This window comes from Anser brachyrhynchus (genome assembly GCF_964034855.1).
Source record: "Anser brachyrhynchus genome assembly, chromosome: 9".
NCBI lineage: Eukaryota > Metazoa > Chordata > Aves > Anseriformes > Anatidae > Anser > Anser brachyrhynchus.
Genome location: NC_137703.1, coordinates 15,449,684 through 15,477,364, shown reverse-complemented (window position 1 = coordinate 15,477,364; position 27,681 = coordinate 15,449,684). Strand labels below are relative to the sequence as shown.

The 27,681-nt window shown below is 44.2% G+C and overlaps 1 protein-coding gene across 5 annotated transcripts in view; it reads left to right on the top strand.

Moving 5' to 3' along the window:
- Nucleotides 1–21,415, top strand: part of UBXN7 (UBX domain protein 7) — a 30,673-nt gene extending 9,258 nt beyond the window's left edge. For 3 of the 5 annotated variants that reach the window (XM_080605430.1, XM_080605434.1, XM_080605432.1), the window contains 7 exons: nt 362–474; nt 6,680–6,826; nt 7,196–7,286; nt 8,219–8,346; nt 8,774–9,167; nt 9,927–10,006; nt 14,771–21,415. In XM_080605430.1, the coding sequence (XP_080461556.1) occupies nt 362–474; nt 6,680–6,826; nt 7,196–7,286; nt 8,219–8,346; nt 8,774–9,167; nt 9,927–10,006; nt 14,771–14,932 (1,115 nt within the window). In that variant the 3' untranslated portion in view covers nt 14,933–21,415. The other 2 variants (XM_080605431.1, XM_080605433.1) reach the window with 2 other exon arrangements.
- The last annotated feature ends 6,266 nt before the right edge of the window (nt 21,416–27,681 follow it).

Here is a 27,681-nt window from a genome sequence, read left to right as displayed (position 1 = left end):
TATAAACATTGAAATAGAAATACTCTTGAGTAAAGCTATGATCTTGCAATGTAGCTCAGTTTTCTCTATTTAAAAGCATCATGGGGGACAAGTCGTGGCCTTTTTTTTGTTTTCAAATATTGGCACGTGACCACTTCCACTGATACTTACATTTCTTAAGATGTATTTAAATAAATTCCCACTGCTTGAGGGAGCTGGGACAAGTGGGGTTCTTGCCATAAGTAACAGCTAATGTTACTCAGTGTGGACCAACCTTGTGACTTAGGTGCCAAAGTTTTGTGTATGGGTGTAGAGTCAATAATAAATCCATCATGTGAGTATTTTGTCTAATTCAGCTTTGTTTCCTCTTGGGGCTGTGCAGTTCGACAAGAACAGGAGCTACGAAATGGAGGGGCAGTAGATAAGAAACTCACTACTCTAGCAGACCTCTTCAGGCCTCCCATTGATCTGATGCACAAAGGCAGCTTCGAAACGGTAAGTTTTGAACTTCTGGTGAAGTTCCATATGTGATGGCTGTGTACAGTGTGAAAGCCCTGTGTTAGGCTGTTGGCGTGTATGTAGGCTGATGAGAAAGTTGCAAAGGACCACATAGTGATGAATATTTGATACAGTGCTTATGGAAATGTTGGTGACTTCTGAAGGATTTAACTAATGGTTGTAGACCGCATTTTTTGTTGTTTAAATGCCAGCATGGCAAATGGCGCTCAGTGAAAGACTTCTGTGCACAAATGAGGCTGGTAAAAATGGAAGAACTGCATCCCTTGAAGCGTCTTTGTACAGCATGAAACAGAAATAGCTAAAATAAGATGGCTTTTGATAGGTGAACAAGTGCTTTGCAAGGGGCAATATAGTTTGCAGCCCAGCCCAGCTAAGAAGCTCATGCAGTTTTGCTAACATGGCTGAGTGATTTCTGATACCTGAGTGTTCGTAAATGTATCTGGGTGTGGCATTGTCATGAAGATGCAACTTTATCTTCAGGAGAAGTCGTGTTTGTATATGAAATTACAGTGATCATCTTCTGCCTTTGGTCATGATGGAAAAACTGTCCCAGAGATTGTCCCTGTAAGAAGGGGAAAGCTAAGGGGACTGTAGGATTTCAGTGATCTCAGGTGTCACCTTTTCTGCTTGTGGCGTTTCTTGTGGGTCTAGTCAGAATTTGCTACTACAGGGATCAGTGCCCCAGTTAGTGATTAGAGACTATGCAAAGTGGTATATCTTTTTATTTTCTGAGTTCCTAACTTCCAGATATTGTTTGAAAGTCACAGTTACTACTGAACTTCCGCCTGGTCATCTTTAAGTAGCTGAGTGTTAGAGATGATTTCATGAGAATGCAAACTAATGACCAAATGGGGCAGCGCAGACACTGCAAGTGGTGCTGGAGATCTGACTATGAGCTGAACAAAATATTATTTACACTCTTACATTTGTTTCTAATGCCATGCCCAAATGCTGCTGCAGAACTTTTAGAGACGTGCTGCCTTCACTGAGGCTCCAGCTCCCCATCCTGTTGGCCTCATCTCTCTTTTTGTGCTTCCCGAATCACCAAAGGTCAGTTGGCTTGTCACCAGTTCTTGTGTCCTGACAGTGCCCTCCGTATATTTAATCTTACGGCAGAATTCCAGGTTTGAAAGGATGCTGACAGAGGATAGCCGTGTCTACCTCAGCAAGTCATTTGGTGCAATGGAAGCAGACGAGCAGGCTCAAGTAGCTGGTGCTGAGGCATCGCTGCCTCATGATATGTGTTTCAGGGTTTACTTCAAAACAAGGTTGTCTTTTGTCCTCCAGCTGATTATCCTGACCAGGCCTGTGGTTCAGAGCTGTTTGTGAGCCAAGCAAACATGGGTTGAGGGACTGAGAAAGGGAATTCACATTAAACAGCCAGTGCTGCTCCATACTAGAGTGTATACGCAGTCAGCAAGCGCCCTGTAATCTCTGCTGTGGAATCTAAGATGTGTGCAAGTCTCTCCTCATGTCTTGCTGAGAACACATCAAGACTTTAGCGATGTTGACTGTGGCATGCACCGCTGTCAAAATTAATTTCAGAGGAAGATGCAGCTGATCAAAAGGTTTGATTGTTGTAAAGTCTGTGCGCTCTTATTCCATTGTGTAAATTAAAAAAAAAAAAAAAACAACACAGGGTTTGTATGTACACACCTCGTCCTGTTCTTTGTAGTAACTCAAATTTAGAGACACATACACTTCATGGTATTGGTATTCATCTTTTTGTGTTCTTGTCCGGTTCCTTGTCCCATTTGTTACCTTTCATTTCAAACTGATGCTCCTCAGTTTTCTTGCAAGAAAAATCTTAGCTTCTCGATTTGTTGACCATTACCCTTTTCATGTTACCTTTTATGACTGTGCACTGCTGTACTGCTTCAGCCTGGGACAATGTGGGGCCTCCTGTGAATCCAATGACCAGAATCTTTCTCAAAATTCACCTCTGACAAGCTGCTGTTGGCTTCTTCCTTCTCTGTACACTTAGATAACATCTCTGTTATGTAGTTTATGTATATTTATCCTATTCCAAAGTACCAAAGACAATTCGGTTGTTTTGATGCTCTTGTATTTTAGTATTAATCTGTGGTTTTTATTTTGTATTACTGGTGTGTGATGTGCTCTAAGCTCTGGAGGGGTGTGCACGAACAGTCTGCCTACAGTGTGCCATCTGTATTTATGCCTTTACTCAAACTTAGCGATAGTGGCGGCGTCTGGTCTTAGTAAGCTTTTCATGCAGCTCTGTTGTCCATCTTTTGTTGCTCCTGTTTAGGTACTCTAACTTTTGGTTTTCGTAGTAGGTAGATTCATTTATCCTTGGTTTTGCCCGAGAAAATTAGTTTTCCTTCAAACACACAAAAAAACCTTTATTAACAGTAAGTTGCAAAAAGTTGCCATCTCGTTTTAACTCTCCAATACCAGCCTTTAAGAATAGATGTGAATTAAATTTCATCAGAGAAATTTTCAAGTGTTACACAAGCATTGATTTTTTTTAACTTGAGCTCCATCAAGGAGCAGTGTGCTTCACATAGTAACTACGATCGTTACACTTGTAAAGCTGTGTGTGACTAACTTAATTACAGTGTAAAAGAGAGGGAAAAAAAAGATTTGATATGGAAAATCTGTAAAAGACTTTATTTTAATCCTGCAGCCCTTTTGAACGCGGTGGATGAGGCAGTGGATGTCAGTTACCTGATGGCCCATGGTGGAATAGGGCTGAATAAACCAGAGGCAAACGACTGATGTGCCAGCAAGGTGTTAACCTGAACTGCCCTTTTTCCCCCGCTAGAGAATTTCAGAGAAACCTTCAAAACAGTGCCAGCAAAAGTCTGTATTTGCGGACTGTTGCGTGGTTGTACAATGATGCTGTTAAGGATCAGTTAAGCTTGCACGAGGGATTTTTAGCTTTTATTTCCCGACTCTAGTATTGAGCTTCATATGAAGCTTCACACTTGCTATCTCTTTAACGTAGAGTTTGCTAGGTATAAATTGCTAGAGCAACGCACCAAACTTGCTTTCTAATGAGCAGCTTGGTTTTGTTCTGAGGTCACAGATTGCTCTCCAGAATTGTAGGTGTTTATTTCTTCATGCACGTGGTGTAAGCTATGGTTTAATTTATGGGGGGGGGTACGCACCGAATTGGCTTAGTTTGCATTTCTTGTTCTGGGAGCAGACAGTGCTAGCGTGTGCAGTTTTCTACTTCATACTCATCAGGATTTTGGTGTTCCTGTGAAGCAGCTGTGACGTTGCAGGGTTACAAGCCTATCTGTATGAAGTTTCCTCAGTCTACAAGTTAAATATCTCTAGCTGCTCCCTGCTTTACAGCTGATGTTGACTTTTGTCTTTGTGTGAAGCAAGCAGTAATAGTTTGGAAGCTAACCTAATTTTGTACTCAAATGGTGCAATTATTGCATAAAGTGCTTCTAGGCTGTCCTTCTGTGTAAGTGTAGCCTGCAGATGCACCATGGGCTAAGGAATGGCTGGTTGGTGAAAGGAGGATGAAAAGCACCCTGTCCTTCCGTGCTGGCCCAGGCAAGAGGTGTAAGCCTAACATAAACAGGATGTTTCTTGTTAGACACATCTCTTGATCTGACTTTGTGTCACCTGGTATCTTCCAAACTGAATCACGCTTGACTAGGAGATGTCTGGAAGGTCACAAGATGCTGGCTCCACTTCCTCGTTCCTCTCTGCTGACTGAAGGGAGTAGTGCATTTCAGAAAAGGGATGAGAAAGAGCCAGCACAGAAGTTATGAACCATACATGGTTCAGAAATGTCAAACAAATGATAAACCATGATATTTTCAGTAGTACAAGAGCAAGAGTTTCCAGGGAGAGGCAGTAGCAATTGTAAAACAAGGCTCATTTCCCACATCGTCTAGCCAGATCTGTGATGGCTGGTTTGTTGCCGTAAGTTGTTGTAGTGATAAAAAATATGGATGGGTAGAAAGAGGAAAGGTGAATTTAGGGGACATGGGTCTTTTGGGGGCCTGTCCTGTTGTATCTAACAAGCATCTGTCTTTGGAAGTTCCTGATTGCTGAAGGCTTGAGTGGGAACGCTTGCAGTGAGGAGTTGCTCTGTACTTACCCTTTGGGTGCTGTTTGTTAAGTGCCAGGCACTCGTACCTCTAAGGAGGAGAAGTGAGAGGAGGGAACGGATGTAGGAAACAGCAGACCTAAAGCCATCAGGCAATTTTTAAGGCTATGCAAGCCAGCTCTTGAGCCCTGCGTTGTTATTTTGGTCATTCATCGAAATGGTCCACAAATGTAATCTCTAAACCCACACTATTTCTCCCTTCCACGCTCCCCCTCTACCTCCAAAAAAGCAATGGCTGTGTAAGAGCATGGGTGTATGTGTGTGTGAGATGGTAGCAGTTTAACTGTGTCCTCTGAACTGTTCAAAGCGAAGCCTGTTGTTTTTACAAGGAAGTTAAAAGTAGTTTCAAGAGCTGGACCTGCTCTCCAGGTGAAAACTTCCCTTTGCAAAAATGTCATGTGGAATTTCCTGCTTGTACCCTTCTGCGTGCAGTGGCTGGATGGAGGAGAGGTAGAGTCAGGTTTTTAATAATGTTAAAAAGTATACAAAGTAAGTGTAGAAGAGTGTGATAAACTTTCCAGCTATGCTAGTTACGTATTTTTGAGTTTGTTCTTTCAGTGCCATATGGGTTACGTTAGAACACGGGACTAAGGCAGTGTGATTAACTGACATTGCATACTGACATATGTTCCCTTTTAATCCTGGGCAGTACCTCTAGGCCTCATCTTAAACTGATTGCCTGGAGTCAGTCCTCAAATCCCACGGCTAGCTCAAAATAAATCTTTAAAATAAAGGCATCACAAGTATAATTAAAACCCTTAGCAGTTACTTAGGTGCCACCTGCCTTGTTTCTCCCTTCTAGTGAACAAATACAGGATTCTCACTTGGTAATGTTAGCGATACCTAGTTGGTGTGAGGTCCCCTGTGACAACAGGAGGAATATTCCACACTTCTGCATGCATTTTTTCTTCTGTAGCTTTTTTTTTCTTTGAATAAAATACTATTTGGCTCTGCAGGTCACTTGGCCATGCAGAGTATATTTTGTAGACTTGAACAACGAGCAAGCTTATAGTTTAATATTTACAGGTTTAAGAGGAGTGTTGAGGCCTGAACTTCATTGAGCTAAGTGGATGGGGTTCGCGTGTCTATCATGCATCGGATAGACTGACTATTCGAAGGTGCACTGGTTAAAAATCACCTTAAATGTAAATGCTTTGGTTTGGGGAACAAACTGCTGCCCAAAACAGCAAAATCTTCTGTAACATTCTAATTCCTTGGCTTTGCTGTTAAGTGCATTACCAGCAGGATGGTGAATGCACTTAGAAATAAATGCATATTTTTAAAAAGGAAGGGAAGCTCATATGCTAGTTCCAGTCTCTCCAGGTGGTAAGAGCATTCCTTCTGTTGATATAGCCCTCTTTTTTTCAACAGGTATGACAATTCAGCGATCAGAATTACATTCTTGATCAAACTCCTACCATTAACTTGCAACCAAGCAGTCAGACTATGCCAGCTTTGTGACTCAAACCAGTAAGATTTCTTCCTGCGCCTTCCCGTCTTCCTCCCAACTTGCAGTCTGGATAACGAGCGTCAGAAAAGGATGTCTAATTTGGCAGTTGTACAGTAATAGAGTAACTCAAAACTTGGAGAGAAAAAAAAAAACAAAACAAAACACAGAGAGAGGTGGTCCTGTTGCATTTATGCAACTCCTCTGTCAATTATGCTATCTGTTTAAATAGAAGATGTTCCACAGGTTTATCTCTAGAGTGAACAGGTCTTTTCTCTGTTGTTAGATTGGTGTGATTGACTACACTCTTCCCTGAACAAATACTTAATTCAGTGTCTTTCCCTCCACCTCTCCCCCACCCCAGTCCTAAAGCTGCTTTTCCCACTCTGTGCTTGGCTTGTTGAAATCCAGCAGCTCTGTTCATTGATGTGATTCTGTAATTCAACCAATCTCATTTGAGCAGGTCTTTCAGCCCTGCTTTCTGTTTTGTGGATGCCTTTGCACTAGCTCTGTCCATCTTTCTCACTGTGAAGGGGTTTTGGTGAAAAATCTGACACTGTTAGAAGCCATCAGTGATCATTGCTGGCATTGTTTATATCTAGCTCTTTGGTTTTAGCTAATGAAGCTTTTCTCTCTGCTTACAGGCCAAGGAGTGTGGTCAGATGCAGAACAAATGGCTCATGATAAACATTCAGAATGTGCAAGATTTTGCGTGCCAGTGTCTCAACCGTGATGTCTGGAGCAACGAGGCCGTGAAGAACATAATCCGGGAACATTTCATTTTTTGGCAGGTGGGAAACTTAATGGAGCCACACTGGTAGTTCGATGTCCTGATACATAGGACAGTGAAAACAGACTTCGTTGAATAAAATGGTACTGCTGCGGTTCTCTTGCAGAACTGTGGAAGAGGCAATCTTTGTAGTTATGGATGTGTGTTCTAGTGCATACACAACCTTTCATGTGTGGACTCAAAATGTTATCGCTTAAACTCTAATACACACACCATTAGAGGTGCATATTCAGCTTGTAGAAGTTGCTGAGACATGTGCATACCACTTGTAGCATACACTGTAAAATAGAGAAAAACTTGGTACATTTTCAAGATGGAGTTTTTGTTCCCTCTCCCCTCAGTAACTAGCTTTCAATGTGGTATTTTGTAGGTGTACCATGACAGTGAGGAGGGACAGAGGTACATACAGTTCTATAAATTAGCAGACTTCCCTTATGTCTCCATCCTGGATCCCAGGACAGGTAAGACAAGTGACAGTTACCTGCAGTTTATGTATACAGTTGTAGGCTAGAATACTGTCTCTGGCAGTATGTATTACATTGCAAGTAAAGCATCTCAGTTCTCTTATTTGTCCTCCAAGAGATCATCTTGTCCCCGAAGAAGTGAAACAACTTCTGAAAGAACTAAAGGAACAAAACTCCCAAGGCTTTGTGAAATTCTATGTTTGATAATGGTACTTGGTATAGTTTATCAAATGCTTTGCTTAAAAATTGAAAATAGTACCACCTGCTGGTAAAATTCTTAAATTAGTTTTTGGTGAGGTTTTTTTGAAGTGGCCTTTTAAAAGCTGCATGAAATCTTGTGATGAATAAACTGTCTTAGAAATAATTTACCTCGAGCTCTTTTGAAATTAGAACTTTTCCATTTGAGTGACAGAACCCTTGTCTTTTCTATCATTGTAGAAGGCTACTGTGTTAATGGTTTGGTCTCATGCTTCTCAGGGCTGAAGGAATAGTTTCTTTCATTAGAGCTGACTTTTCTTGTTGTTTGACTTAAACCACCTCAAAACAATTTTTTTGTTGTTGAAACTGAAGTTCTCGGCACTTTACTCATGGAAATAAATGCTGCTTGCCAAGGTGTAGAATCAAAGCAGACGTGAATGTACAAATGCTTCTTCATAAAATTAGTGTTTTGTGTTTTTTAATTTTGATGCCTAATACACCATTCTGCACACATTCCCTTAGCAGAACTAAATACAGATTGTATTTATGTCTGTACGTGAGTGGAACCTTTTGAAGGGGGTGAAGAGAGGAAGTTTTGTCATTATCAGGTGGTGGCCTTGTAGGCAGCTGCAGTTCCACAAATGTGGATTCTTGCATAGTGCTTGCACAGTAGTGAAATGATATTGTTGATGTTGCTGAAAATACATTTTATGATGACTTATGTTCCCTAGGCCAGAAGCTAGTGGAGTGGCACCAGCTGGACGTGACTTCTTTCTTGGACCAAGTGACTGGGTTCTTGAGTGAGCATGGACAGCTGGATGGGCATTCTACCAGCCCTCCCCAAAAATGCTCTCGTTCAGTAAGTATGAGGACTGCAGAAACCTGGAAGAAAATGTAGTATGTCTGTATCCAGCTGTATTGATTTCCAATTCTGTACTATAAACAGACTTCATGAATTAGTGGAAGAGTATGCAAAAACGAAAGCAGTGGTGCACCATGGACTTCTGCCCTTCTCCCTCGGTTACTGTTTTTGTTACAGTTTGCACTTTCAGCGTTTGTTTTGGATTTAACAGTCACAGAATTGTGTGTGTGTGGAAGGAAGATTTACTACTCCATATGAAACTCCAAGGAGGAATCATTAAGTAGTCACAGGATGACTAGCTTTCCATGCTGTTTGTTCATGACAGTTTTAGTAGCTTTCCTTTGGAACACTTTAATATCCTCTTGATTTTCAGTACATATCTAAAACCATTATAATGTCCTTATGTTGTGTCTGTATTTAACAGGAGAGTCTCATTGATGCCAGTGAGGACAGCCAGTTGGAAGCTGCTATCAGAGCGTCGTTACAGGAGACACATTTCGATTCCTCACAGGCCAAGCAGGAGAGTCGATCAGATGAGGAATCTGAGTCAGAGCTTTTTTCTGGAAGCGAAGAGTTTATTTCTGTCTGTGGATCTGAGGAGGAGGAGGAATCGGAGAATCCTGCCAAGTTGAGGAAGTCTCCGCACAAGGACTTGGGGTATAAAAAAGAGGAGAGCCGGAGGCCTCAGCCTGAGCCCCCTGCAAGGACTGAGCCTGGAACAACATCAAATCACAGAGTACTGCCCTGCATTGATGCAGGGATACTGGAGGAGTCAGCTGACAAGCCTGAAAGTACGTTGCAGGGCCTAGATGTGAATGGTAAGTGGCCTCATAGTTGTTTTTTTTTTTTTTTATAGTGACCTGTGTTATGCTTTCTTTTCTGAAAGGCTTTACACTCTGATGAGCATAGTTTCAGCCCTCGTTTTGAAAAGCTAAACCTTTTCTTCTGTCTTATTCCCTCCTTGGCACTAGACGTTCGGGCGGTTCACGTTGCCGGCAGCAGCACTTTGATGCAGTGATGCTGCAGTCATGTTAGTCCCTGAGCTCGAGTTTCTTAGTTTGAGACCTTGTCTGCGAGTGAAATTCGCATTGGTGTAATGTCGATGCATATGACAGGGCTTCTACCTGTGTGGTGGAGAGAAATGAAATAACAGCAGCCCCACCTCGTGCTCAGCTTGGCTGCCTTGAGGGTCCAGACTGGGTTTTAGCGGTGCAACTTAGGCTAATACAAACAAGTCGCAGGAGTCTCTGTTCCTCCTTGCGGTTCTGAGCTGAGATGCAGCACTGTGAGGTGGTCTCACAGGCAGAGGTAGCACGGTATGCTTTTCTCTGGAAACACTGACTGGTTTTGGTCAGTACTGTGAACTCTTTCAAGAGTCCTGAGTTCGATGCGTATATTTTAAACACATGCAGTACAAGTATGTCTTCACAGACTGAAACCTCGTGTGCTAAAAGCTTTGTATTTGTCTCCAGTCCCTAACCCTACTATCCTATGCAGTGTGCCACCTAAAATCTACAGAAGAGCTCAATTCAGCTGCCTTGTTGTTTGTTAACTTGTAGTAACTTCCTTTATGCTAGGACCAAAGGCACAGCTGATGCTAAGGTATCCAGATGGAAAGAGGGAACAAATTTCACTGCCCGAACAAGCTAAACTTCTGGTGAGTGGAGTTAATTGGAATCCTTGTTTGAGTACAGAAAAGCTGGAACCGGAGAATTTCTTTTCCTATGGTGGCACTAATGAAATTAGATCTAGTGAAAGGCACTAGCAGGGAGCGCTTTCACTGTCATTCTGTTGTGTTTTTTTCCCTGTTGTTCCTCTCTTGTGATCAACAGACTCTGCTGGCTCTGTATGTTTCCATTGCTGCTTAGGTTGCATATCTTTCTTAGTCCCCAAACTGCTAGTTTTCTTTCTAATATGACTCCAGATAGCTTTTGCATTGATCGTTAAATTACCATGAAATACTCTCAGCTCACTCGTTTATCTTTTCTCTAAATTGAAACATTTAGTCATTGTCCATGGTCAGGCAACGGTGAAATCGAAGGCAAAACTCTTGCTTCTTGTTCTCCATCTCTTTCAGCATGCTTCTGCACTCCCTTCTGGATATGAATGACAGTAGACTTTGGAGAAAGCTCTCCCAAAACAGACTTTCTATGGTATCATTTAATCACCGTGCTTCAAGTGTCCTTCTCAACTGTTCTTCGGTCTTGTTTACACTGGAGAGGTTGATGTTGATGGTGTTTCCATCAAATTTTCACAGGCGTTCATCTGGAAGCAGTGTGTAAAGAGGTCACTGTATTCCTGTTAGCCATTCTGTTTTCATGACACAATGGCCAATAAAGCTCATTTTAGTGTAAGAAACTCAAAAGCTCGGTGTTGAAGTCTAAGGGAAGACTAAAGCAGGCCTCTTCAGAGACCTCATGCAGATTCAGAAGGAGCTTAAAGAAAAATGTTTGCCTCTCTTAAAGACTTATAGTCCACAAAACTCTAGAAATGTACTCTCAGGGTCATGTTTTCATCCTTACTCTTTTGCTTGAAAGCTTTAAAAGGAAAAAAAAAGTCATCTTTGTTACACCAGCAGCTGTCTCAAAACCATTCAGAGGATGCAGACTGCCTGCAGGTCACTGTGGAGTCCTGAGGCTGAAAGGAAGACCAGAGGACACTCTTATAGTAGGAACCAGTTTTCCTGTGTCAGACCCTCATTCCTGCTTTGCCATAGAAGTCATCTCCGTATGATCTTTTCAAGGTCTCTTTTATATCTGAACGGTTTTTTGAAAGCAGTCTGTTGCATGTATTGTTAAACATGTCGAACTTTTGAATACTTAAGTTACAGTTGCATATGCAACTAGCTTTTTTTTTGTGCACAAGTGCTAGTAATCCATGGTTAGAGAATTAATTTATATGATACATAGGTGTGAAATTGAAGTTTTCCAATAATCCTAACTTCTGGCATGACTCCTTTTAATGGACTATGGTAGTTGACAATTTGAAAATAAGTTAAATCTCAGCACGTAGATTCTTCACTGTCTGCTCTGCAGGTAGCAGAGGAATTTAGGTAAGAAAAGGTTTGGTGAAGATGTGTGTGTGTTCTTTTCATTATAGAACTGAACAGGCAGCTTTTGTTCTCACCTATCTAAAAGATGCGGTGGGACTCGTGCAATCTTTTAAAGCCATTTCAGTCAAACAAAGGCTGAGTCTCAGATGTTGTTCTGTGAGCATCATTTCCAAGCTTTTTTTCAGTTTAGATGCTTTCACTTTAAAGCTGTCCAGAACTATAAAAAGAAAATTGTATAAGGAAAGAGTTGTACTTCGAAAGTTTTAATTGACAAGTTGACATTTTTCTCCCACCAAAACTATTTTTGAAGACACATTTTTTTTTAATCCTTGCATTGTTATTGATCAAGAGTGGCTGCTTTACACACTGTTATCTCCAGGATATGTTTGTTTCTGATATTACTGTAACCTTTTTTTTTTCCCCAGGCAAAAAAAAAAAAAGCAAAACTGCCTTTTTATAGAAGCAGTTACTCTTTGTGTACAGTAAGTAGTTGACTTCGCTCTGTTCAGCAGCTTAGCACTTTGTCTGCATAGCTGCTTGGCTGCCTGACTAACTTACATTCGCTAGCAAGTGTCATAGAGTGTGCAGGAAAGGCTGGCCTTAAAACGGTGGCAAGATGTAGACAGTAAACTGAACCAAATCTTTAGGTACAGTGGTTTGTGAGCAGTTTCGGTTATCCTTGTTGCTTGAAAAGGAAGTCTAACATACATTCCTCATCAGACACAGGCATCCTTATGTGCAAAGCCTGTTGCAGAATAGTCCAGGTAAAAGAGGAGGTTGGGGCCACAGTCTCCTTATCCCAAAGGTTTGCCTGTGCATTCTGATGAATTGGTAAGAAATCTTTGTGCAGATTACCTTCCTAGCTGTTCTGCAGTCATCAAATCATGGGAAAGCCCATGGTGAAGAGGATGCCTGGAGACCATCTGGTGTAACCCTCTGAGGGCAGGGCTGTAGGTGAGGTTATCCAGCACCCTGTCAAGCTGAGTCTAGAGTGATTCCAGCAAGGGATGTTCCATTGCTGCTCTGAGAAAATTACTCCAATGTTTAATTTCTTTCATGTTAAAGATTTATTTTGTTATAAACAGATTAAATTTCCTGCAGATCAGCTTCTGTGCATTGTCTCTTCACCATGCATCTTTGTGAAAGAAATGCCTTCATCTCTGTGTCAGAACACTGCTGTTATATTCCCACCTAGCCATCTCTTTTCTGGACTGGACAAGCCCAAGTCCTTCAGCCTTTCTCACGTGCCAATACATGTCCAATTTTCTAGTCACTTTGATGGCCCTCCACTGGATCCTCTCTAGTTTCTCCTTGTCTCACTTGAATTTGGGGGCCAAAACTGAACACTGTGTTCCAATTGTGGCCCAGCAGAGTGGGGTAATCACCTTGATCTGCTGGCTGTACTCTTCCTGATGCAGCCCAGGTTTGCTGTTGCTGCTGCAAAGGTGCGCTTCAGATACATGTTGAGCTTTGTTAACACGTTTTGGCATTCTGTCTGTGACATCCTGGGTCTTGGCTTCAAGCAAGCAGCAAACTTCCCAAGACTCAGAGTTAGGTCAGCAGCTGGTGCCTCAGTCCCCCCCAGAAGGGTGTCCCTGCCTGCAGTGTTCACTGCTTCTCCTTGCTGGTTTTGATTTACTGAGCAGGACCAGTAGATCCAGCTGAATTCCAGTGGAACTTGTTTGTCCTTGCCATTTATTACCAAGATTTTATATCTGTTTTTCAGTTGATTTTTTATTTTTATTTTTCCAGATGATGGGAGAGCTGCTGTTTTTATTGCCACGGGTCACGAGTCGTCAGGGAACCTTATCCCACAAGTTGCTGTCCTCCCTCTGTGTGTTTGAGTTTTGCTCCCGGTCATCCTATTCCGTCCGCACTGTGAGGCCTCAGTTCTTGCCCATGTAGTGTTGCTACCAGCATCCTGCTGCTGCTTTCCTGCTCTTCTTCCCCGATGGAGCAGAACGTGCTGACCTCTTCCTGCAGCTCCTTGAGCTGACAGCTCAGGGATTCAACCAAAGTCTGCTTCCCACCATTCCCACCTGATCCTTCACAGCCCCACGCGGGGCTGCGTCCTTGTAGCCCATCACCTGCACAAACACATCTCTCCTTGGGTGCTGCAGCTGCCCCGGTGCCCCTGAAATAATAGAGCAGTGCCACGGGCTGTTGTGGGAGGCTGCATCTTGTGTTGTGTCAGCACGGTATCACCACCGGCTTTCCTGACAGAACTCAAACACCGAAACGAACAGCAGCCAGCCATCTCCTGAGCCCTGTGGGTGTGAGCTGCCACAGTAACTGCCAGCCCCTTGATGGCAGCCACTTTTTGCTGTGTGCTGGCTCGCTGAGGTCCCAGCAGGTCAGCTGAATAGCAAGTGGAAGTTGGCAGAATAATTAGTCCTAGTAGAAGTTTAACACTGTTAGCTTACCTCCTTGCACTTAATTTACTAGATTGTTACCTACCAGAACTATGTGAACAGGATTGCTGGGACTCCTTCACGCTTTCTGTTTATTACATACTTATTTTCTTTTTTTCCAGCTCTTCAAAAAGCTATGACTCTTCATTCTGCCTGTCTTGCTCTGTTGCTGTACTCCCTGTTGTATCTTAGCCAAACTCCATTTCTCTGTCCCTGTCTGTTCCTACTTTATCCTCTCATCTGCTGTGTTTGCTAATGAACTTGGGAAATCTCTCTCGTGTAGCATGGGCATTAGCTCTTCCTGGTGCATCTGAGTGTTGGGTTGTGAGGCTGGTACCCCATCATCCCAATGCCCTCTGTATCCTGCCTCGATTGCTATTGTAGGCAGAGAAGCTGATGAATTAAAAAGTGCTTTAAAAAAAAAAAAGATCCCCAAAAACACATGCTTCTTGAAGGCAGGAAAAAAATCAATATTTTAGTTAAAAAAAAAAAAAAAAGTTGCATTTATTTTTGTCAGTGTTGTCTGACAAAAATACTTCTTTGGTGGCATTTAGGTTCAATAAGGGTAATGTCTGATAAGCAAGTGAGGGGGCTTCTGATTTGGGGCACTTTGATTTTTTTTGCAAGTCTTATTTTACTGTGACTTGAATGTGTGATGTAGAATTCAGATTGCTTGAATTAATGTATTGCTGTGTATGTATTCCTTCTGTTTAAAGAATCAGTTAGGTAAGGGATTGCTTGGTAATTAGCTTCTATGATTACTCACACCATGTGAGGGTCAAATTAGATAATAAAGTAGCTAAGTTCTATATTACTTGCAAAATTTCAAAATTTTCTTTCTCAGTGATTACAAACTTTTTTTTAAAGGAAACCAGGATACTTTTGCAATACTTTTTTTGTGATTTTTTTTTTGGTGTGTGTAATGAAATGATGCTTCTTTGCCTTTCTTTCTCCCTAGGCTCTTGTGAAACATGTCCAGTCAAAAGGATACCCCAATGAACGCTTTGAACTTCTCACCAACTTCCCCCGAAGGAAACTCTCCCACCTGGACTATGAGATCACATTACAGGAAGCAGGCCTGTGTCCTCAAGAGACTGTCTTTGTGCAGGAAAGGAATTAGCACCGTGGCCTGAGTTCTCCCAGCCTTCCTCCCCTCTCCTCTTTGCCTAGGACACCAACTCATTGAATATGCAGTTGAGGGTCATAGGATTGCAGTGCTGAAATCAGGCAGGCAGCTGGCTGGCCCTTCTCTCTCTCTTCTTCCCTTCTCCTTGCTCTTGTGACCAAATGAGAGTGTTCAGAGTTTTATTTTTGTTCTCAGCTTGGGCCCTGCAGAGAGCATTGGGAAGAACATCTTTCCTTTGTTTTCATGGAATAAAGTAAAGGAATTATCTGTGTATCCAACATGCTGGGGCTCGGAGTGGCCATAATACACATACCCTTCTCGCTGCTATTCTTAAATCTGTTTTGTTTAATTTATATTTGAAAATACTGTGTGATAAGGCACTGAGTCGTTTCTCTGTAAGGAGAGAGTGTAATCTTCAGTATGGTCTTTTCTTTGTTTTGGTTCTCTGTGTGAAAGGTCTCCATTAACCTTACAGCCTTCTTAAGGCTTCACTTATCTAGCACTATGCATAAACTTATTTTTAGGAAGGAGTTGAGGTGAGCCGTGGTAAGGTATTCTGTCCCCATCTAGTTTAAAGGCTTCTAGGTTGCATGCGTGTTTTCTTCATCTTTTAAATGCTGCCAGTGGACACAGTTTGTTTTTTTGTTTTTTTTTTAAAGCAAACAAACAAATACCCTCATGCACACATCCAAAAAAAAAAAAAGCCTACAAGGAGAAAACAGTGGTACCCTGTATGGGATCAGCTTCTTGACCTGGAGGGAAAGCTGTGTGTCCACTGTTGTAGCAGAGCTGACTGACTCCTCCATACAGGCAGGGGGAAATTCCATTTGTTCTCTGCCCAGCATCCCCTTTTTACTTGCTCTCAGGATTTTACAACTGATGATGTAAGGTGGCAGGATACTGTAAAGACCTTGGAGCTTAGAAAGCACGTGGTAAACTCGACAAGTAGTTGGCTTTTTCTTTTTCCGTTGCGTATGCTCCTCCAGCCCCCACCAGGAGTGTTTTTTTGCAGCAGTTTCAGAGCTCAGGCTGCAATTGGGCTCAGCAAGTCGTAGGTAGGGTCCCTGTGAGTAATTCAAAACATACACAGCCTTTCAAAACTGTGCAAGGAATTAATGCTTTATAAAAGACTTCATAGCCTGGTGGCTTGAGCACTCCAGGCTGCTGTTTATTCTTCTTGTTAATCTTCTGTGGTAATCTGCCATCATTTACCTCTAAATCCAGAAGACAGTATTGAAAGCTACTCCTTTATTTAGGTTTTAATTTCAGTTACGGCAGCTGGCATCAGAAGTCCCGCAGGCATATCGTACCTGTGCGTACACCGAGTGCCCTGTTTTCCCAACATCGCCCCTAAACATTGAGCTGTGTTGGTCAGTTGTTGTTAGAGTATATATTACAATGAGATGAAAGTCAACACTGCCAAGATGGATGGTGAATGTGTTTGTTTACCATTAAGAATCCAGTTCAGCATTCTCTTCATCGGTGAGGAAAAAGGCAAGAAACCTGCCATAACTGTTTCTGTAGCCGTCAGATGACTGTACGTGTTCAAAGAAAGACTTCAGTGTCAGAAATTTCTTATAGCCTAAAACTTTTCAAGATATTTTTGCCTTTAACTTCATGCTAGCCTACATACTTTGGAGTTTTTAAATGTAAGAAGTCATACACATCTTGCATTCCCTGTGGTAATATTAACTCACAAATGTCCCATATTGAGGCTTTATACAAAATCATACAATTGTATAAATTGATTTCCCTTCTACACGAAGACTGGCATTCTACTGCAAGATACAGTACCATGAGAGCAAAATCCGATAGCAGTTTCCTGATCAGTGAGTGATGTGACATCAGATGTCATTGTTGGTTTATAAAGAGATCATTTCACAGAGGGTACTTCCCAGCATTAAAAAGTGAATTGCACGGCCAGCAGAAGAGCAGGGATGTTGGTGTTTGGCCTTTGAAGCAGCAGCACCTCTAGACTGAAGGATCCTTTGTGCTTCTGCGATACCCAAAATTCATGGCTCGCACTTGCATATACAAGAGAGCAGGGCAGAAGGAAACCCTTTGCATAGGTCTGATGCTTCCCTAGGTAGCTTCAGCTCTCCAGTTGAAATAACTTGCTCTGATTTTTGTTGCCTTGAAGTTTGTTACCTCTTCTTCAGTGGTTAGCTGCAAAAAAATGAAGGTGGGCTGCCAACAGGACGCAGTACCCGGCACGAGCGCAGTCCTTTTCCTGCTCAGGCAGGCGGGGATGGGAGTGAGCTGACTTTTCCTGTTCTCCTGCCCATGCCTGCCTGCAGAAGGCAGGGAGCCGTTGTGCTTCCACTGGTGTCTCTCTTGAGTTGTTGTTGTTGGCTGGGTTTGCTGGTGGAGGTCCAGCTAATCTTGGGCAGGCTCGGGTTTGTATCTGTTCTGAGAACATTGTTCCACATCAGCTAGTAGTAAAGCTAAACATACAAAATTGTCCTTACGTCTTTAATTGGTAGGTTCTTTCTCTGCCTTCCCCTCCCCAGTTGTACCTGGGGCTAGGCTCTGACTTCAGCATTTCAGTGTAAAAGTAACTAACAGCTGTATCAGCAGAGGGAAGGAGGGGAGACCATTGCGGGCAAGAGGATGAACTTCAGCTCTGCTGCTCGAGACCACTCTGGCCTCAATCTACGAACCTTCCTTTCTGACCCCCCCTTTCTCACAGCTAAGAGCTGTGGAGCTGACAGCTCCTTCCTTTCTTCTCTGCGTGGCTGTAACTAGCTGTACTGCTTAGCTGTAACGTCTCGCTATCAAAACCACAACAGGGGGAGTCCTGCATTAGTTTTCCATTGCCGTTGTTATGCCTAGAGCAGTTCGGTCACCTCTCACACAAGGAAGCAAAAGTTGCACTTGGCTCTGACAGGCTCATTTTTAAGCCATCAAGAAACGTGCCTCTCCAGCATGGTAAATGGTTTTGCGTGCTGGTGGAGTGGGACTGGGAGTCTTTTATTTCTTTTCTACATGTGTTTCTTGAGTTTTCTATTTCTTGACTTTTTATTTCTATTTCTTGCACTTTTGTTTAGCAAACAGCAATCCTTTTACAACCGAATAGGGAAAGAAGAATGGGGGGGGTGAAGAGGGGGGAAGCAAATCTACACTGAAAATGGAATTTTTCTACTATCTCAAAGATGGAATCAGAATTCATTTTTGGCAGTTCCTGATAATTTGTTCTGTTCCAGGAAAAGACAAGCTAGTTTGTTGTTCTTTTTGTTTCGCTGCCATGATGCATTTTCTTTCAGTTTTCTTTTGCTTTGATCTGTGAGCAGGAGACAGAGAAAAAAATTTGAAGGGAGAAGTGTCCCTGCATGTGGCTCCTCTCTCCCTTCTTTCCTCTTCCCTTTTCCCCTTCTTCCTGCCCTCCAGTGAAAGTGCACACATCAGCTGGCTGTGCTCCAGTGGCTGGAAGCCAGGATACAGCCTCGTCAGATTTTAATTTGAAGCCCTTTGGAGTTGGGAGGAATGTGTTTTGCTGCCCCGAGGAATGTGGCTGAACACATTAACCAAGTTAAGCATACAACCACTTGTAACTGAAAGTGCAAGCCAGCTGAGCTCGATTTAAAAAGAGCCTTGGTCACAATTGCTTCTAAATGTTAAATCTGAAGTTCAGATTGCTCTTGACAAGGTTGGAAAAAACACCTTAAATCTCCGATTGCAAAAGTTGAAGTCTGAAGGACAAAGCAGAGCATCCTTCAAAGGCTGTGGTTTGTGGCTTCCTCTGGGTGTTGCCTGGCCACAATTTGCAGATGTTGAAAGCGCTGCTGTGACTTCAGAGGAGCAGAGTTGTGTTTGAACGGTGGAAGGCTTTGTGGTTAGAGAGCTAAACAGAACTAGCGTGCTTCAAGCTGCAGCTTCTCACTGCTTGCAGACAAATCTTTGCACGTGCTCTTCATCCGACTTGTTTTTGTTTGATATTTAATGTCTAACAACAGCTAATCGTTCATAGTCACAGTCGGCTGGTATTCAGAAGGGAAAACGAGCACTGGCTTTCTCTTCCAGGTGCTGCTGGCACATTTACTGCTGGCTCCTTTGGAGACCCGGGGAGATTTGGGCTCTTCCTAACCATACCTGCTCTCAGTCAGGCTGCCCAAGCAGTTTCCACCTCTGCATTCCCTCCTGATGCAAAAAGGGCAGCTAAAAGCTGTGTCAAAAGCTGCCGGGTGTACTGGCGTTGTTTTCATTAGGCTTTGAATTGGAGTCTGCAATTTTACATTTCTGACGTTTATGGTCTGAATAACGTCACCCTTTCTGATAAAATCAGAGAAGTTGACAACCTCAATATTAAAAGAATGTGCATGTGTGTGTAATAGCGTCGTAAAACACGGTTGTCTATAAAAAGGTATCAAAAGGTACCGATTTTCATGCACAGACTTAAATGGCCATGTTGATCATGCATCAGCATACTTTCCAGAGCTCACCAGATCTGCTACGTTGCTGTTACAGGAGAATAATGCCTTGGCCGTAACGCACGTCCCTTGTGTGCTGCTGCAAGCAGCTCGCGTTTGTGTCCCACCGGTTTCACAGGCGTTTTTTTTGAAGACTACCAAATGAACTGCCTGCCAATGTACACGCTGCTCACACCAGCTTCCACTTTCACTGGTGCTGTGGCTTGTATATGTGCTACCATCAGAAACTGGCAGCTGGTTTTAGTGTTTTAATGAACAAACCTCGCTGCTGAAGGGCCTGATGTCTCCAACAGACCTTTTAGAAGACTTCCACGTGTGCTTTGCTGCTCAGCACGCCTTCTGACTATTGAAAATTTCTGGTGTTCAGTATAATTGAGTTCTTGGTAACTGAGTGGTAAAGTTAACGTTGAGAATGATGGCTTTCCTCTCTAGTTTTTTGAAGAAAAAGCCCTGTCTCTGCGCAGGAGCTGTTTGAACACAGCTGCCCTGTTGCAGAGGGTGCGAGGCATCGTTCGCAGCAGGTGCGGGCAGCTCCTTGTGGCTGGTTTGAGAACAGGCTCCTTGTCTTTGGGAGCTGGGAGGCAGAATCCTGGCTTTTTGAGTTCGTTCTTGTTTAGTGCTGGAGCATTGGGTAGGGTTGCAGGAACTTGAGAGCAACAAGGGCTAAACTCAAAGCCATCTTTTGGGACAGAAAGGGACAGCGAGGCATCGTTTCGGCTGTGTTTTGACAGGTACCAAACACCACAGAGAACACATAAGATGTGTCTTTTTCTAAACCACGTAAAAGCGGACAACAGAGACCTATATGGGAATATCCAGGCAAATCTATGTCATTTCAGGGACTTGAAGTGGCAGGTCGTTACTGTGTTTTTCTTTCTCATAAGTTTTCAGTAAATTCCACAGCTTTATTCTTGTTTTTAATCCCTTTTAAATCAAGTTAATAATAAATACAGCCCTGTACACTAAGGAGCAGGGGGGTAGCTGAAATTTAGGTGAAGTGCAAAGCCTCTCATGGAGATTGGATATGCTTTGTCCAGCTATTTCAACAGATTTGAACGCAGCCCCACTTCTCCCTCATCCTTTTTATTATTAACAAATTATTTCCCATACATGGAATAGCTATTCTAAGGCAGAACTCACATTCCAAGCCCTGTATCGGCCATCTGTGTACTTGGAAATTCCCTCAGTCATGTTTGGAGTTGATGCAAAAGCATTTTGATGGCAGCTGTTGAGGTCTGCACAAGCTGTTGCTTGCCACTCCGCACAGGTTGCCTGTGGCTGCAGACATCCTGCTGCCCGCTCCCAGCCTGCGAGGTTAATGGACACCCTTCTGTGATGTGCTGCGAGATGACTTTTATTCTGTGAGGTGCTTAGTGTCTGTCTGCTCCCCATAAATATAGCCATATGTATATATGTACACACGTTTTTAACCAGAGAATGCAGCACTTAACTGAGGCAAGCTGAGGCACTGATGTTTTATCTTCTGTTTTACACCAGGATGTTACGAGTAGTTGCAGAAGTTTGGGATTTGGTCACTGTCGTTAAATACTGTGAGTGTCTGCAGTACAGAGAAGAGTCATTTTGTAACTGCCTGTTAAATGGTGCTGAGAATTTACGGTTTAGAAGGATAGATAGTAAAAGTACATGGAGCAGGGGGACGAGGTGCTATTTTATAGAACAGCTTTATATGAAACAAATCTGAGTCTGGGTAAAACTCGCCTCAGAGGCGTGGTGTCTAATCAGAGACACTGGACTATAGGACAGATGATTTTCTAAGCAAGGTTCTTTCCTCTAATGAGTGAACTTACAGTTTCAAAATCAGGGCTTTGCCTGTCGGTTTTTATGGTAGTCATTTTTTCCTTCAATGATGCAACTTCACGCTGGAGGAGGGAGAGAATTAATTTGGAAGTTTTCAGCTCACTGTGCTGGGAGGGACCAAACTCAAGGAAACCTCTGATCTATATACACAACTGCTGCATTTTTTTATAAATATATGTAAATGTCCTATTGTAATATTTGATCCTGGAAATAAAACAAACTGTTTTCAGTAGCTTTCGTCATCTCTTGAGTTTTTTGGTTTGTTTGATTTCTAATGATGGTCTGTCCCTTCATAATATAGAGAGTTTGGGGTTTTTGCATTAAGTTTATGGAGCAGAAGGAAGGAAAATGAAGCTGAGCTCCTTGTTCGTGTATATCTGACTTTTCGGTAAAATTGTCAGCCTGGGTACTTTTGTTTTGCTTACTGGTCCGTGACCTGGCAGAATAGGTCAAGGTGCTGTAGCTTCTGTTGAACCTCTGGAAAGTTTACAGTTTCCCTATCCTGGCTGTAGCTGCTTCTGCTGACCCTAAGTGTTTTACAAATTTAAGTCACAGAGACTGCAGCTTGGCTGAAAACAGTAAGTCCAAGTATTTATTATTTCGGTACTAGCTCCAGTTCTGCCTGACCAGCAAGGAAGGGACTTGCCTGAATTTGCAGCCCATTGGCAAAGTGAGTTTGAGAGTAAACACAACAAAGTGACTGCAGTGGAACGCGTCCAGTTCCTGCTGATGAGGAACTGTTGATTGCTGCAACCTGCTTGCCTAGACCAACGAAGTTTCAGCCAGTTCTAAAGCTAATAAAAATTTCAAGTGATAGATACTTTTTTTTTTTATATCTTGACAGGAAAATACCCTTGTAAAAACGAATAGAGGCAGGGCTGCTCCTATTTTCTGTCCTTCCCAAGGGAACAGCAGAGATGTCTTCCTCTTCTGAACCTTCGATGTCCTCGTGGTATAGATGCTGTGAAGATGGAGCCCCTAGCTTCTCCAGTTGTCTTGTGGGCTCCTTGAGACGTTTTGTAGCAGCCTCACACAAAATGCCAATGAGCAGAGTCTCTTCTGGATGAGTACTCAGCAGACACAGTGGGGTGAAAAAGGCCAAAGAAACTGATCTTGGACCATCCTCATGTTGCTGACTGTAGCTAGGTCTCCACTGAAGCAATAATTTCAGCCACTGCCCCAGTTTCTACCTCTTTAAACAGCTCCAAAAAGTTATGGAATAGCGTAACTGTGTCAAGTCATCCTAAAGCCTTAAACTAGTGTTCACCATGACAATCTTTCCAGTGTGTGCTGGAAAAGAGTAAATGTGCTTGGTTTGGCACGTCCAAATCCAAGGCTTTCTCCTTTCTCTGTGGGGGGTTCTGTGATAGGGCCCTTCTGGGAGGCACTGACCTCCAAAGGAGAAGGCTGTTGTGCTAGCCAGCTCTCCGGGGCTATCTGGGAAGTGACTTTGTTGTTTTCAGCACATGCACCTCTCCTCACTATGTTAAAGAAAGACAGCTCCGCTCTCTGTGACAAAGACTTGCTTGTGCACCTCTCCAAGCTGGAAAACAACCTGATCTCTTCATCCAGCTTAGGAAAATATTTTCCATTCTGACTGAGTCGGAAATACCTTTTCATCACAGCCAGGCAGCTGCAGGATAGACTCATAAGATACCTTTTTTTTTTTTTAATGTATTTATTTTTCCTTTCAGCAGATGCCTTCCAACTGCATTGATTTACTTGGTGTGGTAAATTTGTGGCATTCCTAAGGAAGTTAAAGCAAACATCATCATACTGCCCAGCAGCATCATGTTGGTATTTCTTCTGGCGGGTTTTTGCCACAAACAGTGCAGGTCTTGTCAAATGGGCTTACTGTGGCAGTGAACGTGCCCACACCTGGGTTCAGAGAGGTCTTATCTATTGGTGGAAACAGATTTATGTGTGCTACCAAAAAGAGTGGAAGAGACAACTGAATCATGCTGAGTATCCTCTGGGCAGGACCGAGGTGGAGTTTGGCTTTGCCCAGAATGATTCCAGCAAAGAACGTCTCCATAGCAGTGATCTTGTCAATTCAAACTCATCTTGGCCTCTTTGATCCTTGTCGAAGCCAAACTGCTGTTGAAACCTAACCTGCCATACAACTTCCACAGCCCCAGAGGAGTTTAGGGAAGCAAAGACCAGAAGAGCATGATTAAGAGAGTGGATGCTGTTGTTATAAACGGCTCACAGACCTCAAAGTTCAGAAGGACCCATTGCCAAACATGATGGGTTGGAGAGCGACAGCCCAAGAGTGACAGGTTGAAGTGCCACGAAACAACTAGGTTAAAAGTTGGTCAGCACCTATTTAGCTGCATCTGCTGTCAGAGAAGGAGTTGGTGTGCCGATCTCGCCAAGCCAGAATCACTTAGTGTGGGACCACGGTGGCTGGGTGACTTGGCAGTCAGTTATTTGACTGTAATTGCTGTGCTGATGTGCTGATTTTCATAATTATGTTCTCATGCTAGGAAGGGAGACACACAGTTGCTCACAGTGCTCAGGAGGCTATTCTGTTCCAGGCAGGGCTAAAATTAGCTTTTTCTCATTATTGTTATGGACTTGAGCTGGTGTAAGGGAAACGTCAGCCTTCCCCAAGCAAAGATTCAGTCTGATGTTTCATGCTGAATGGCATGGGGCTTTCTGTGGGACGTGATTGACCCGATCATGTGTGTGGCAACGTAGGAAGCTCAGATTGCCATGACGTAGAAAAGGGCACGAGATGAGGTTGCAACACATTTTATTCCAGTGGAGTGAAAAATGCTTCCTCTCAGTCTATGCAAAAAGTAGAGAAAGGAGAAACTGGATTATTCTCTGCTGTCAGCTATCCTATGTGAGACTGGCTACTCTTTACTGCTGACTGCTTTTAGAGACCGATTCCTCTTATTTAAGAATAAAACGGGGATTTACGTGCTGGTGCAAACTGTGATTTTCCTCTCAGAGTAACTATCTGGTTATTCATATAATCTGCTCCTTGCGGACAGTTTTCCATACAAAAAAGGAATTGGCTGATGTAACCCAGCATTGTCTGTTCATTTTTTCCATGTGGAACTCAAGGCTTGAACTCCATTACCCGTTTCTGCCCTATTAGGGCAGGTTTTATATTCTCAGCATTCATGTCCTAGTTGATATGAAAGCAGAAAAAGCCATTTTGAAATGTGTTGGCCAACACGTTACCCTAAGCAGAGCAAGTTGGGTTATATACTGTAAGGTGGCTACAGGTTGCCCTCCGGTTCCTGTTTTGTCTACTGTGTTAGAGGAGGACCTGTGGCTGTTGCAGACGGGGAAGTTCATGTCCCAAGCAGCTGATGTGCCTCAAGTCCCCCTGATGACCCCACATGGAGTGTAAGCTTTCTCCAAATGCTGCTTTGAGAAGGTTCTTCCTTCCGCCTATATAACCCACAAGCAATTCTCCTCTTTGCTTGTGCTGTCTGCAACTCCTCTGCCAGAAAATTGCTCCGCTTTTGCACTGTGGCTTCCCTTCCTGCTGCTCTGGGACACAGAAGTTGTGTTCTCCCGGTCCCTTTTCATGTCTTGGAGCTGCCATGGTCAGGTCTGCTCTGAGGGCCCACGAGTGTGATCTTGCCCACTGCCCATTAACTACCAACACGAGCAGCTCAGATAGCACTTTTGAATGTTGGTCACTTGCAATAATTAAAATATCCAGAAATAACCTTCCTAACTAAATGCTGTCACCAAAACGTGTGATATATATGTAATGGGGTATGCTCAACACCTGGAGGAAAACTGCAAGAAAGCAACAGGCAGGAGATGGGAACAGCTGAGAAGTGAGTATATTCATTTAGAAGCTTTCATTAAAATAACAGTGTTTTCCATCCTGCACGTGAAAATGAGAAGAGGCAAACCTGAACCTTCCAGCATCTACATACAAAGCTCTTGCTCAGCAGGTGAAGCAAGGGGAAACATGATGGAAGCCCTTGGTGGAGGCTGTGGACGTCTGGTACCAGAAGAGTTGCATTTGGTGTGGGCTGCAGAAGAGAGGGAGATTTGTTTTTGCAGAGTCCAACTCCAGAGCATCTTCTGGTCTGGCACCAGTCCCTCCTGGTTCAGGTGCTGCTGTCCTCCGCAGCCAGGGGCCTGACACCGAAACGGGCCACGTCAGCCCAGCAGCTGCCACGTGTCAGATCAGAGCCAGCTCCTCAGCGGACCTGCCACCTGCCAAAGCAAAGCCAGTGAGTGAAATTTGTTGCGCCTCTAGGGGAACAGATTTAAGAAAGGGAAAAAAATGCTGAGCATCTGCAGCTGGGAGAGAGAAATGAGAAACCGTAGAGAGGAAACCACCCTCCAAACACCGAGGTCAGAGAAGAAGGTGGAAGAAGAGGGGCTCCAGGCATGCAGCAGAAGTTCGCCTATGGAGAGGCCCCTGGTGGAGCAGGCTGTCCCCCTGCAGCCCATGGGTCCCACACGGAGCAGATCTCCACGCTGCAGCCCGTGGAGGAGCCCCCGGTGGAGCAGGTGGATGTGGCCTGGAGGAGGCTGCGGCCCATGGAGAGCCCCCGCAGGAGCAGGCCCCGGGCCGGAGCTGCAGCCCGTGGAGAGGAGCCCACGCAGGAGCAGGGGGTCTGGGGGGAGCTGCTGCCCGTGGGGGACTTCTAACAGTAATTTAGCATTGAAAGAAAATCGAGGGAAGGACAGAAATTCATATCCAAAGGGTTCTTGTAAATGGGATTACATTAGGCTGGTGACCTGTCACCAGTGGGGTTCCCCAGGGCTTCGTTTTAGGGCCAGTCCTCTTCAGTGTTGTCATAAGCAATTTAGATGTAGGACTTGAAGGTTTTTTGAGCAAATTCACAGACGATACTTAATTGGGTGGAGCTTTCGATTCCGTCAAAGGTGGAGCGGCCTTGCAGAGAGATCTAGACAAATTAGAGAGATGGGCAATCACCAACCACATGAAGTTTAACAAGAGCAAGTGCTGGATTCTGCACCTGGGAAAGGGCAATCCTGGCTATACGTATAGACCAGGAGACGAGATGCTGGAGATCAGTCCTGCAGAAAGGGATCTGGGGGTTTTGGTCAACAGCAAAGTGAACATGAGCCAGCAGCATGTCCTAGCAGCCCGGAGGGCCAACCACACCCTGAGGTGCCTCGGGCACAGCCCTGCTAGCTGGTCAAGGGAAAGGATTGTCCTGCTCTGCTCTGTGCCGGTGCAGCCTCACCTCAAGTACTGTGTGCAGTTCTGGGCACCACAGTATAAGAACTATTTCAAACTATTAGAGAGTGTCCGGAGAAGGGCCACACAGATGGTGAAGGGTCTGGAGGGCAAGACATGTGAGGAGCAGCTGAGGTCCCTGGGTTTGTTCAGCCCGGCGCAGAGCAGGCTGAGGCGAGGCCTCATGGCGGCCTGCAGCTCCCTCACGAGGGGAGCGGAGGGGCAGGCGCTGAGCTCTGCTCTCTGGGGACAGCGACAGGACCTGAGGGAACGGCATGGAGCTGGGACAGGGGAGGGTCAGGCTGGGGGTTAGGAAAAGGTTCTGCACCCAGAGGGTGGTTGGGCGTTAGAACGGGCTCCCCAGGGAAGTGGTCATGGCACCGAGCCTGCCAGAGTTCAAGAAGTGTTTGGACAACACTATCGGACACAGTCAGATTTTTTGGGTGGTCCTTTGGGGACCAGGAGTTGGACTCAGCGATCTTTGTGGGTCCTTTCCAACCTGGGATATTCTGTGATTCTGTAACATGTGAGCTGGGCCTGGGCATCCCGTTGGCTGATGCCCAGTGCCGTTTCTGAGGACTGGAAGGTGTGGGCCAGGCTGTGACACCCCACTACTGAAAGCCTTCCCCCTGCTCTTTGGGAGGCATTGAGTTGGAGACATGGCTGGAGAGCAAGGTTTTTGGAAAGAACATGGGAAGTGCTGTGTATCCAGGATGTTGGTGTCGTCATGGCAAAACTGATCTCACCAGAGCTGTCTGTGGCAGCGTTACAGCTTTTAGTGAAGGTTTTTGGTGTCGAGATCTTGCTGCAGCTTCAGTTTCTATGGGTTGAACGTGGCCCTGCTGGAGATGTCTTTTCATCCTTCACGTCCAGCAAGGGAAGGCATTTTTCAGTAACTGCACTGGCTAGCCAGTGCCTTGGGAGCTCTATTCTGCTCTGAAGCCCTTCGTCAGCTAAAGCCACATCTGCTGCTGTCTCTGACACACCACATCAGTGTGACGAAGGATCAGCCACCACCATCTTACATAAAAATGAGTCCCCACAAACAGCGAGGCACCATTGTATTGCACATCCACCGTAATCCTGCAACATGGTCTGAGATGGACCTTAGTGCATACCACACCTGCTCTGAGCGAAACATTGGTGAGGTTTCTTCACCAGCTGAAGAGCACGTACAGGATTCCCTCTCCCCGCTGGACTTGTATCAGCTCCTTGGCCACCAGAGCAAGGTGTTAGAGAGCACAGATTGCTTGTATTTTCTTGCAGGTTGCTGGGTTGGTGGTTCTCCCCATGCCAAGGGGGTTGTGCTG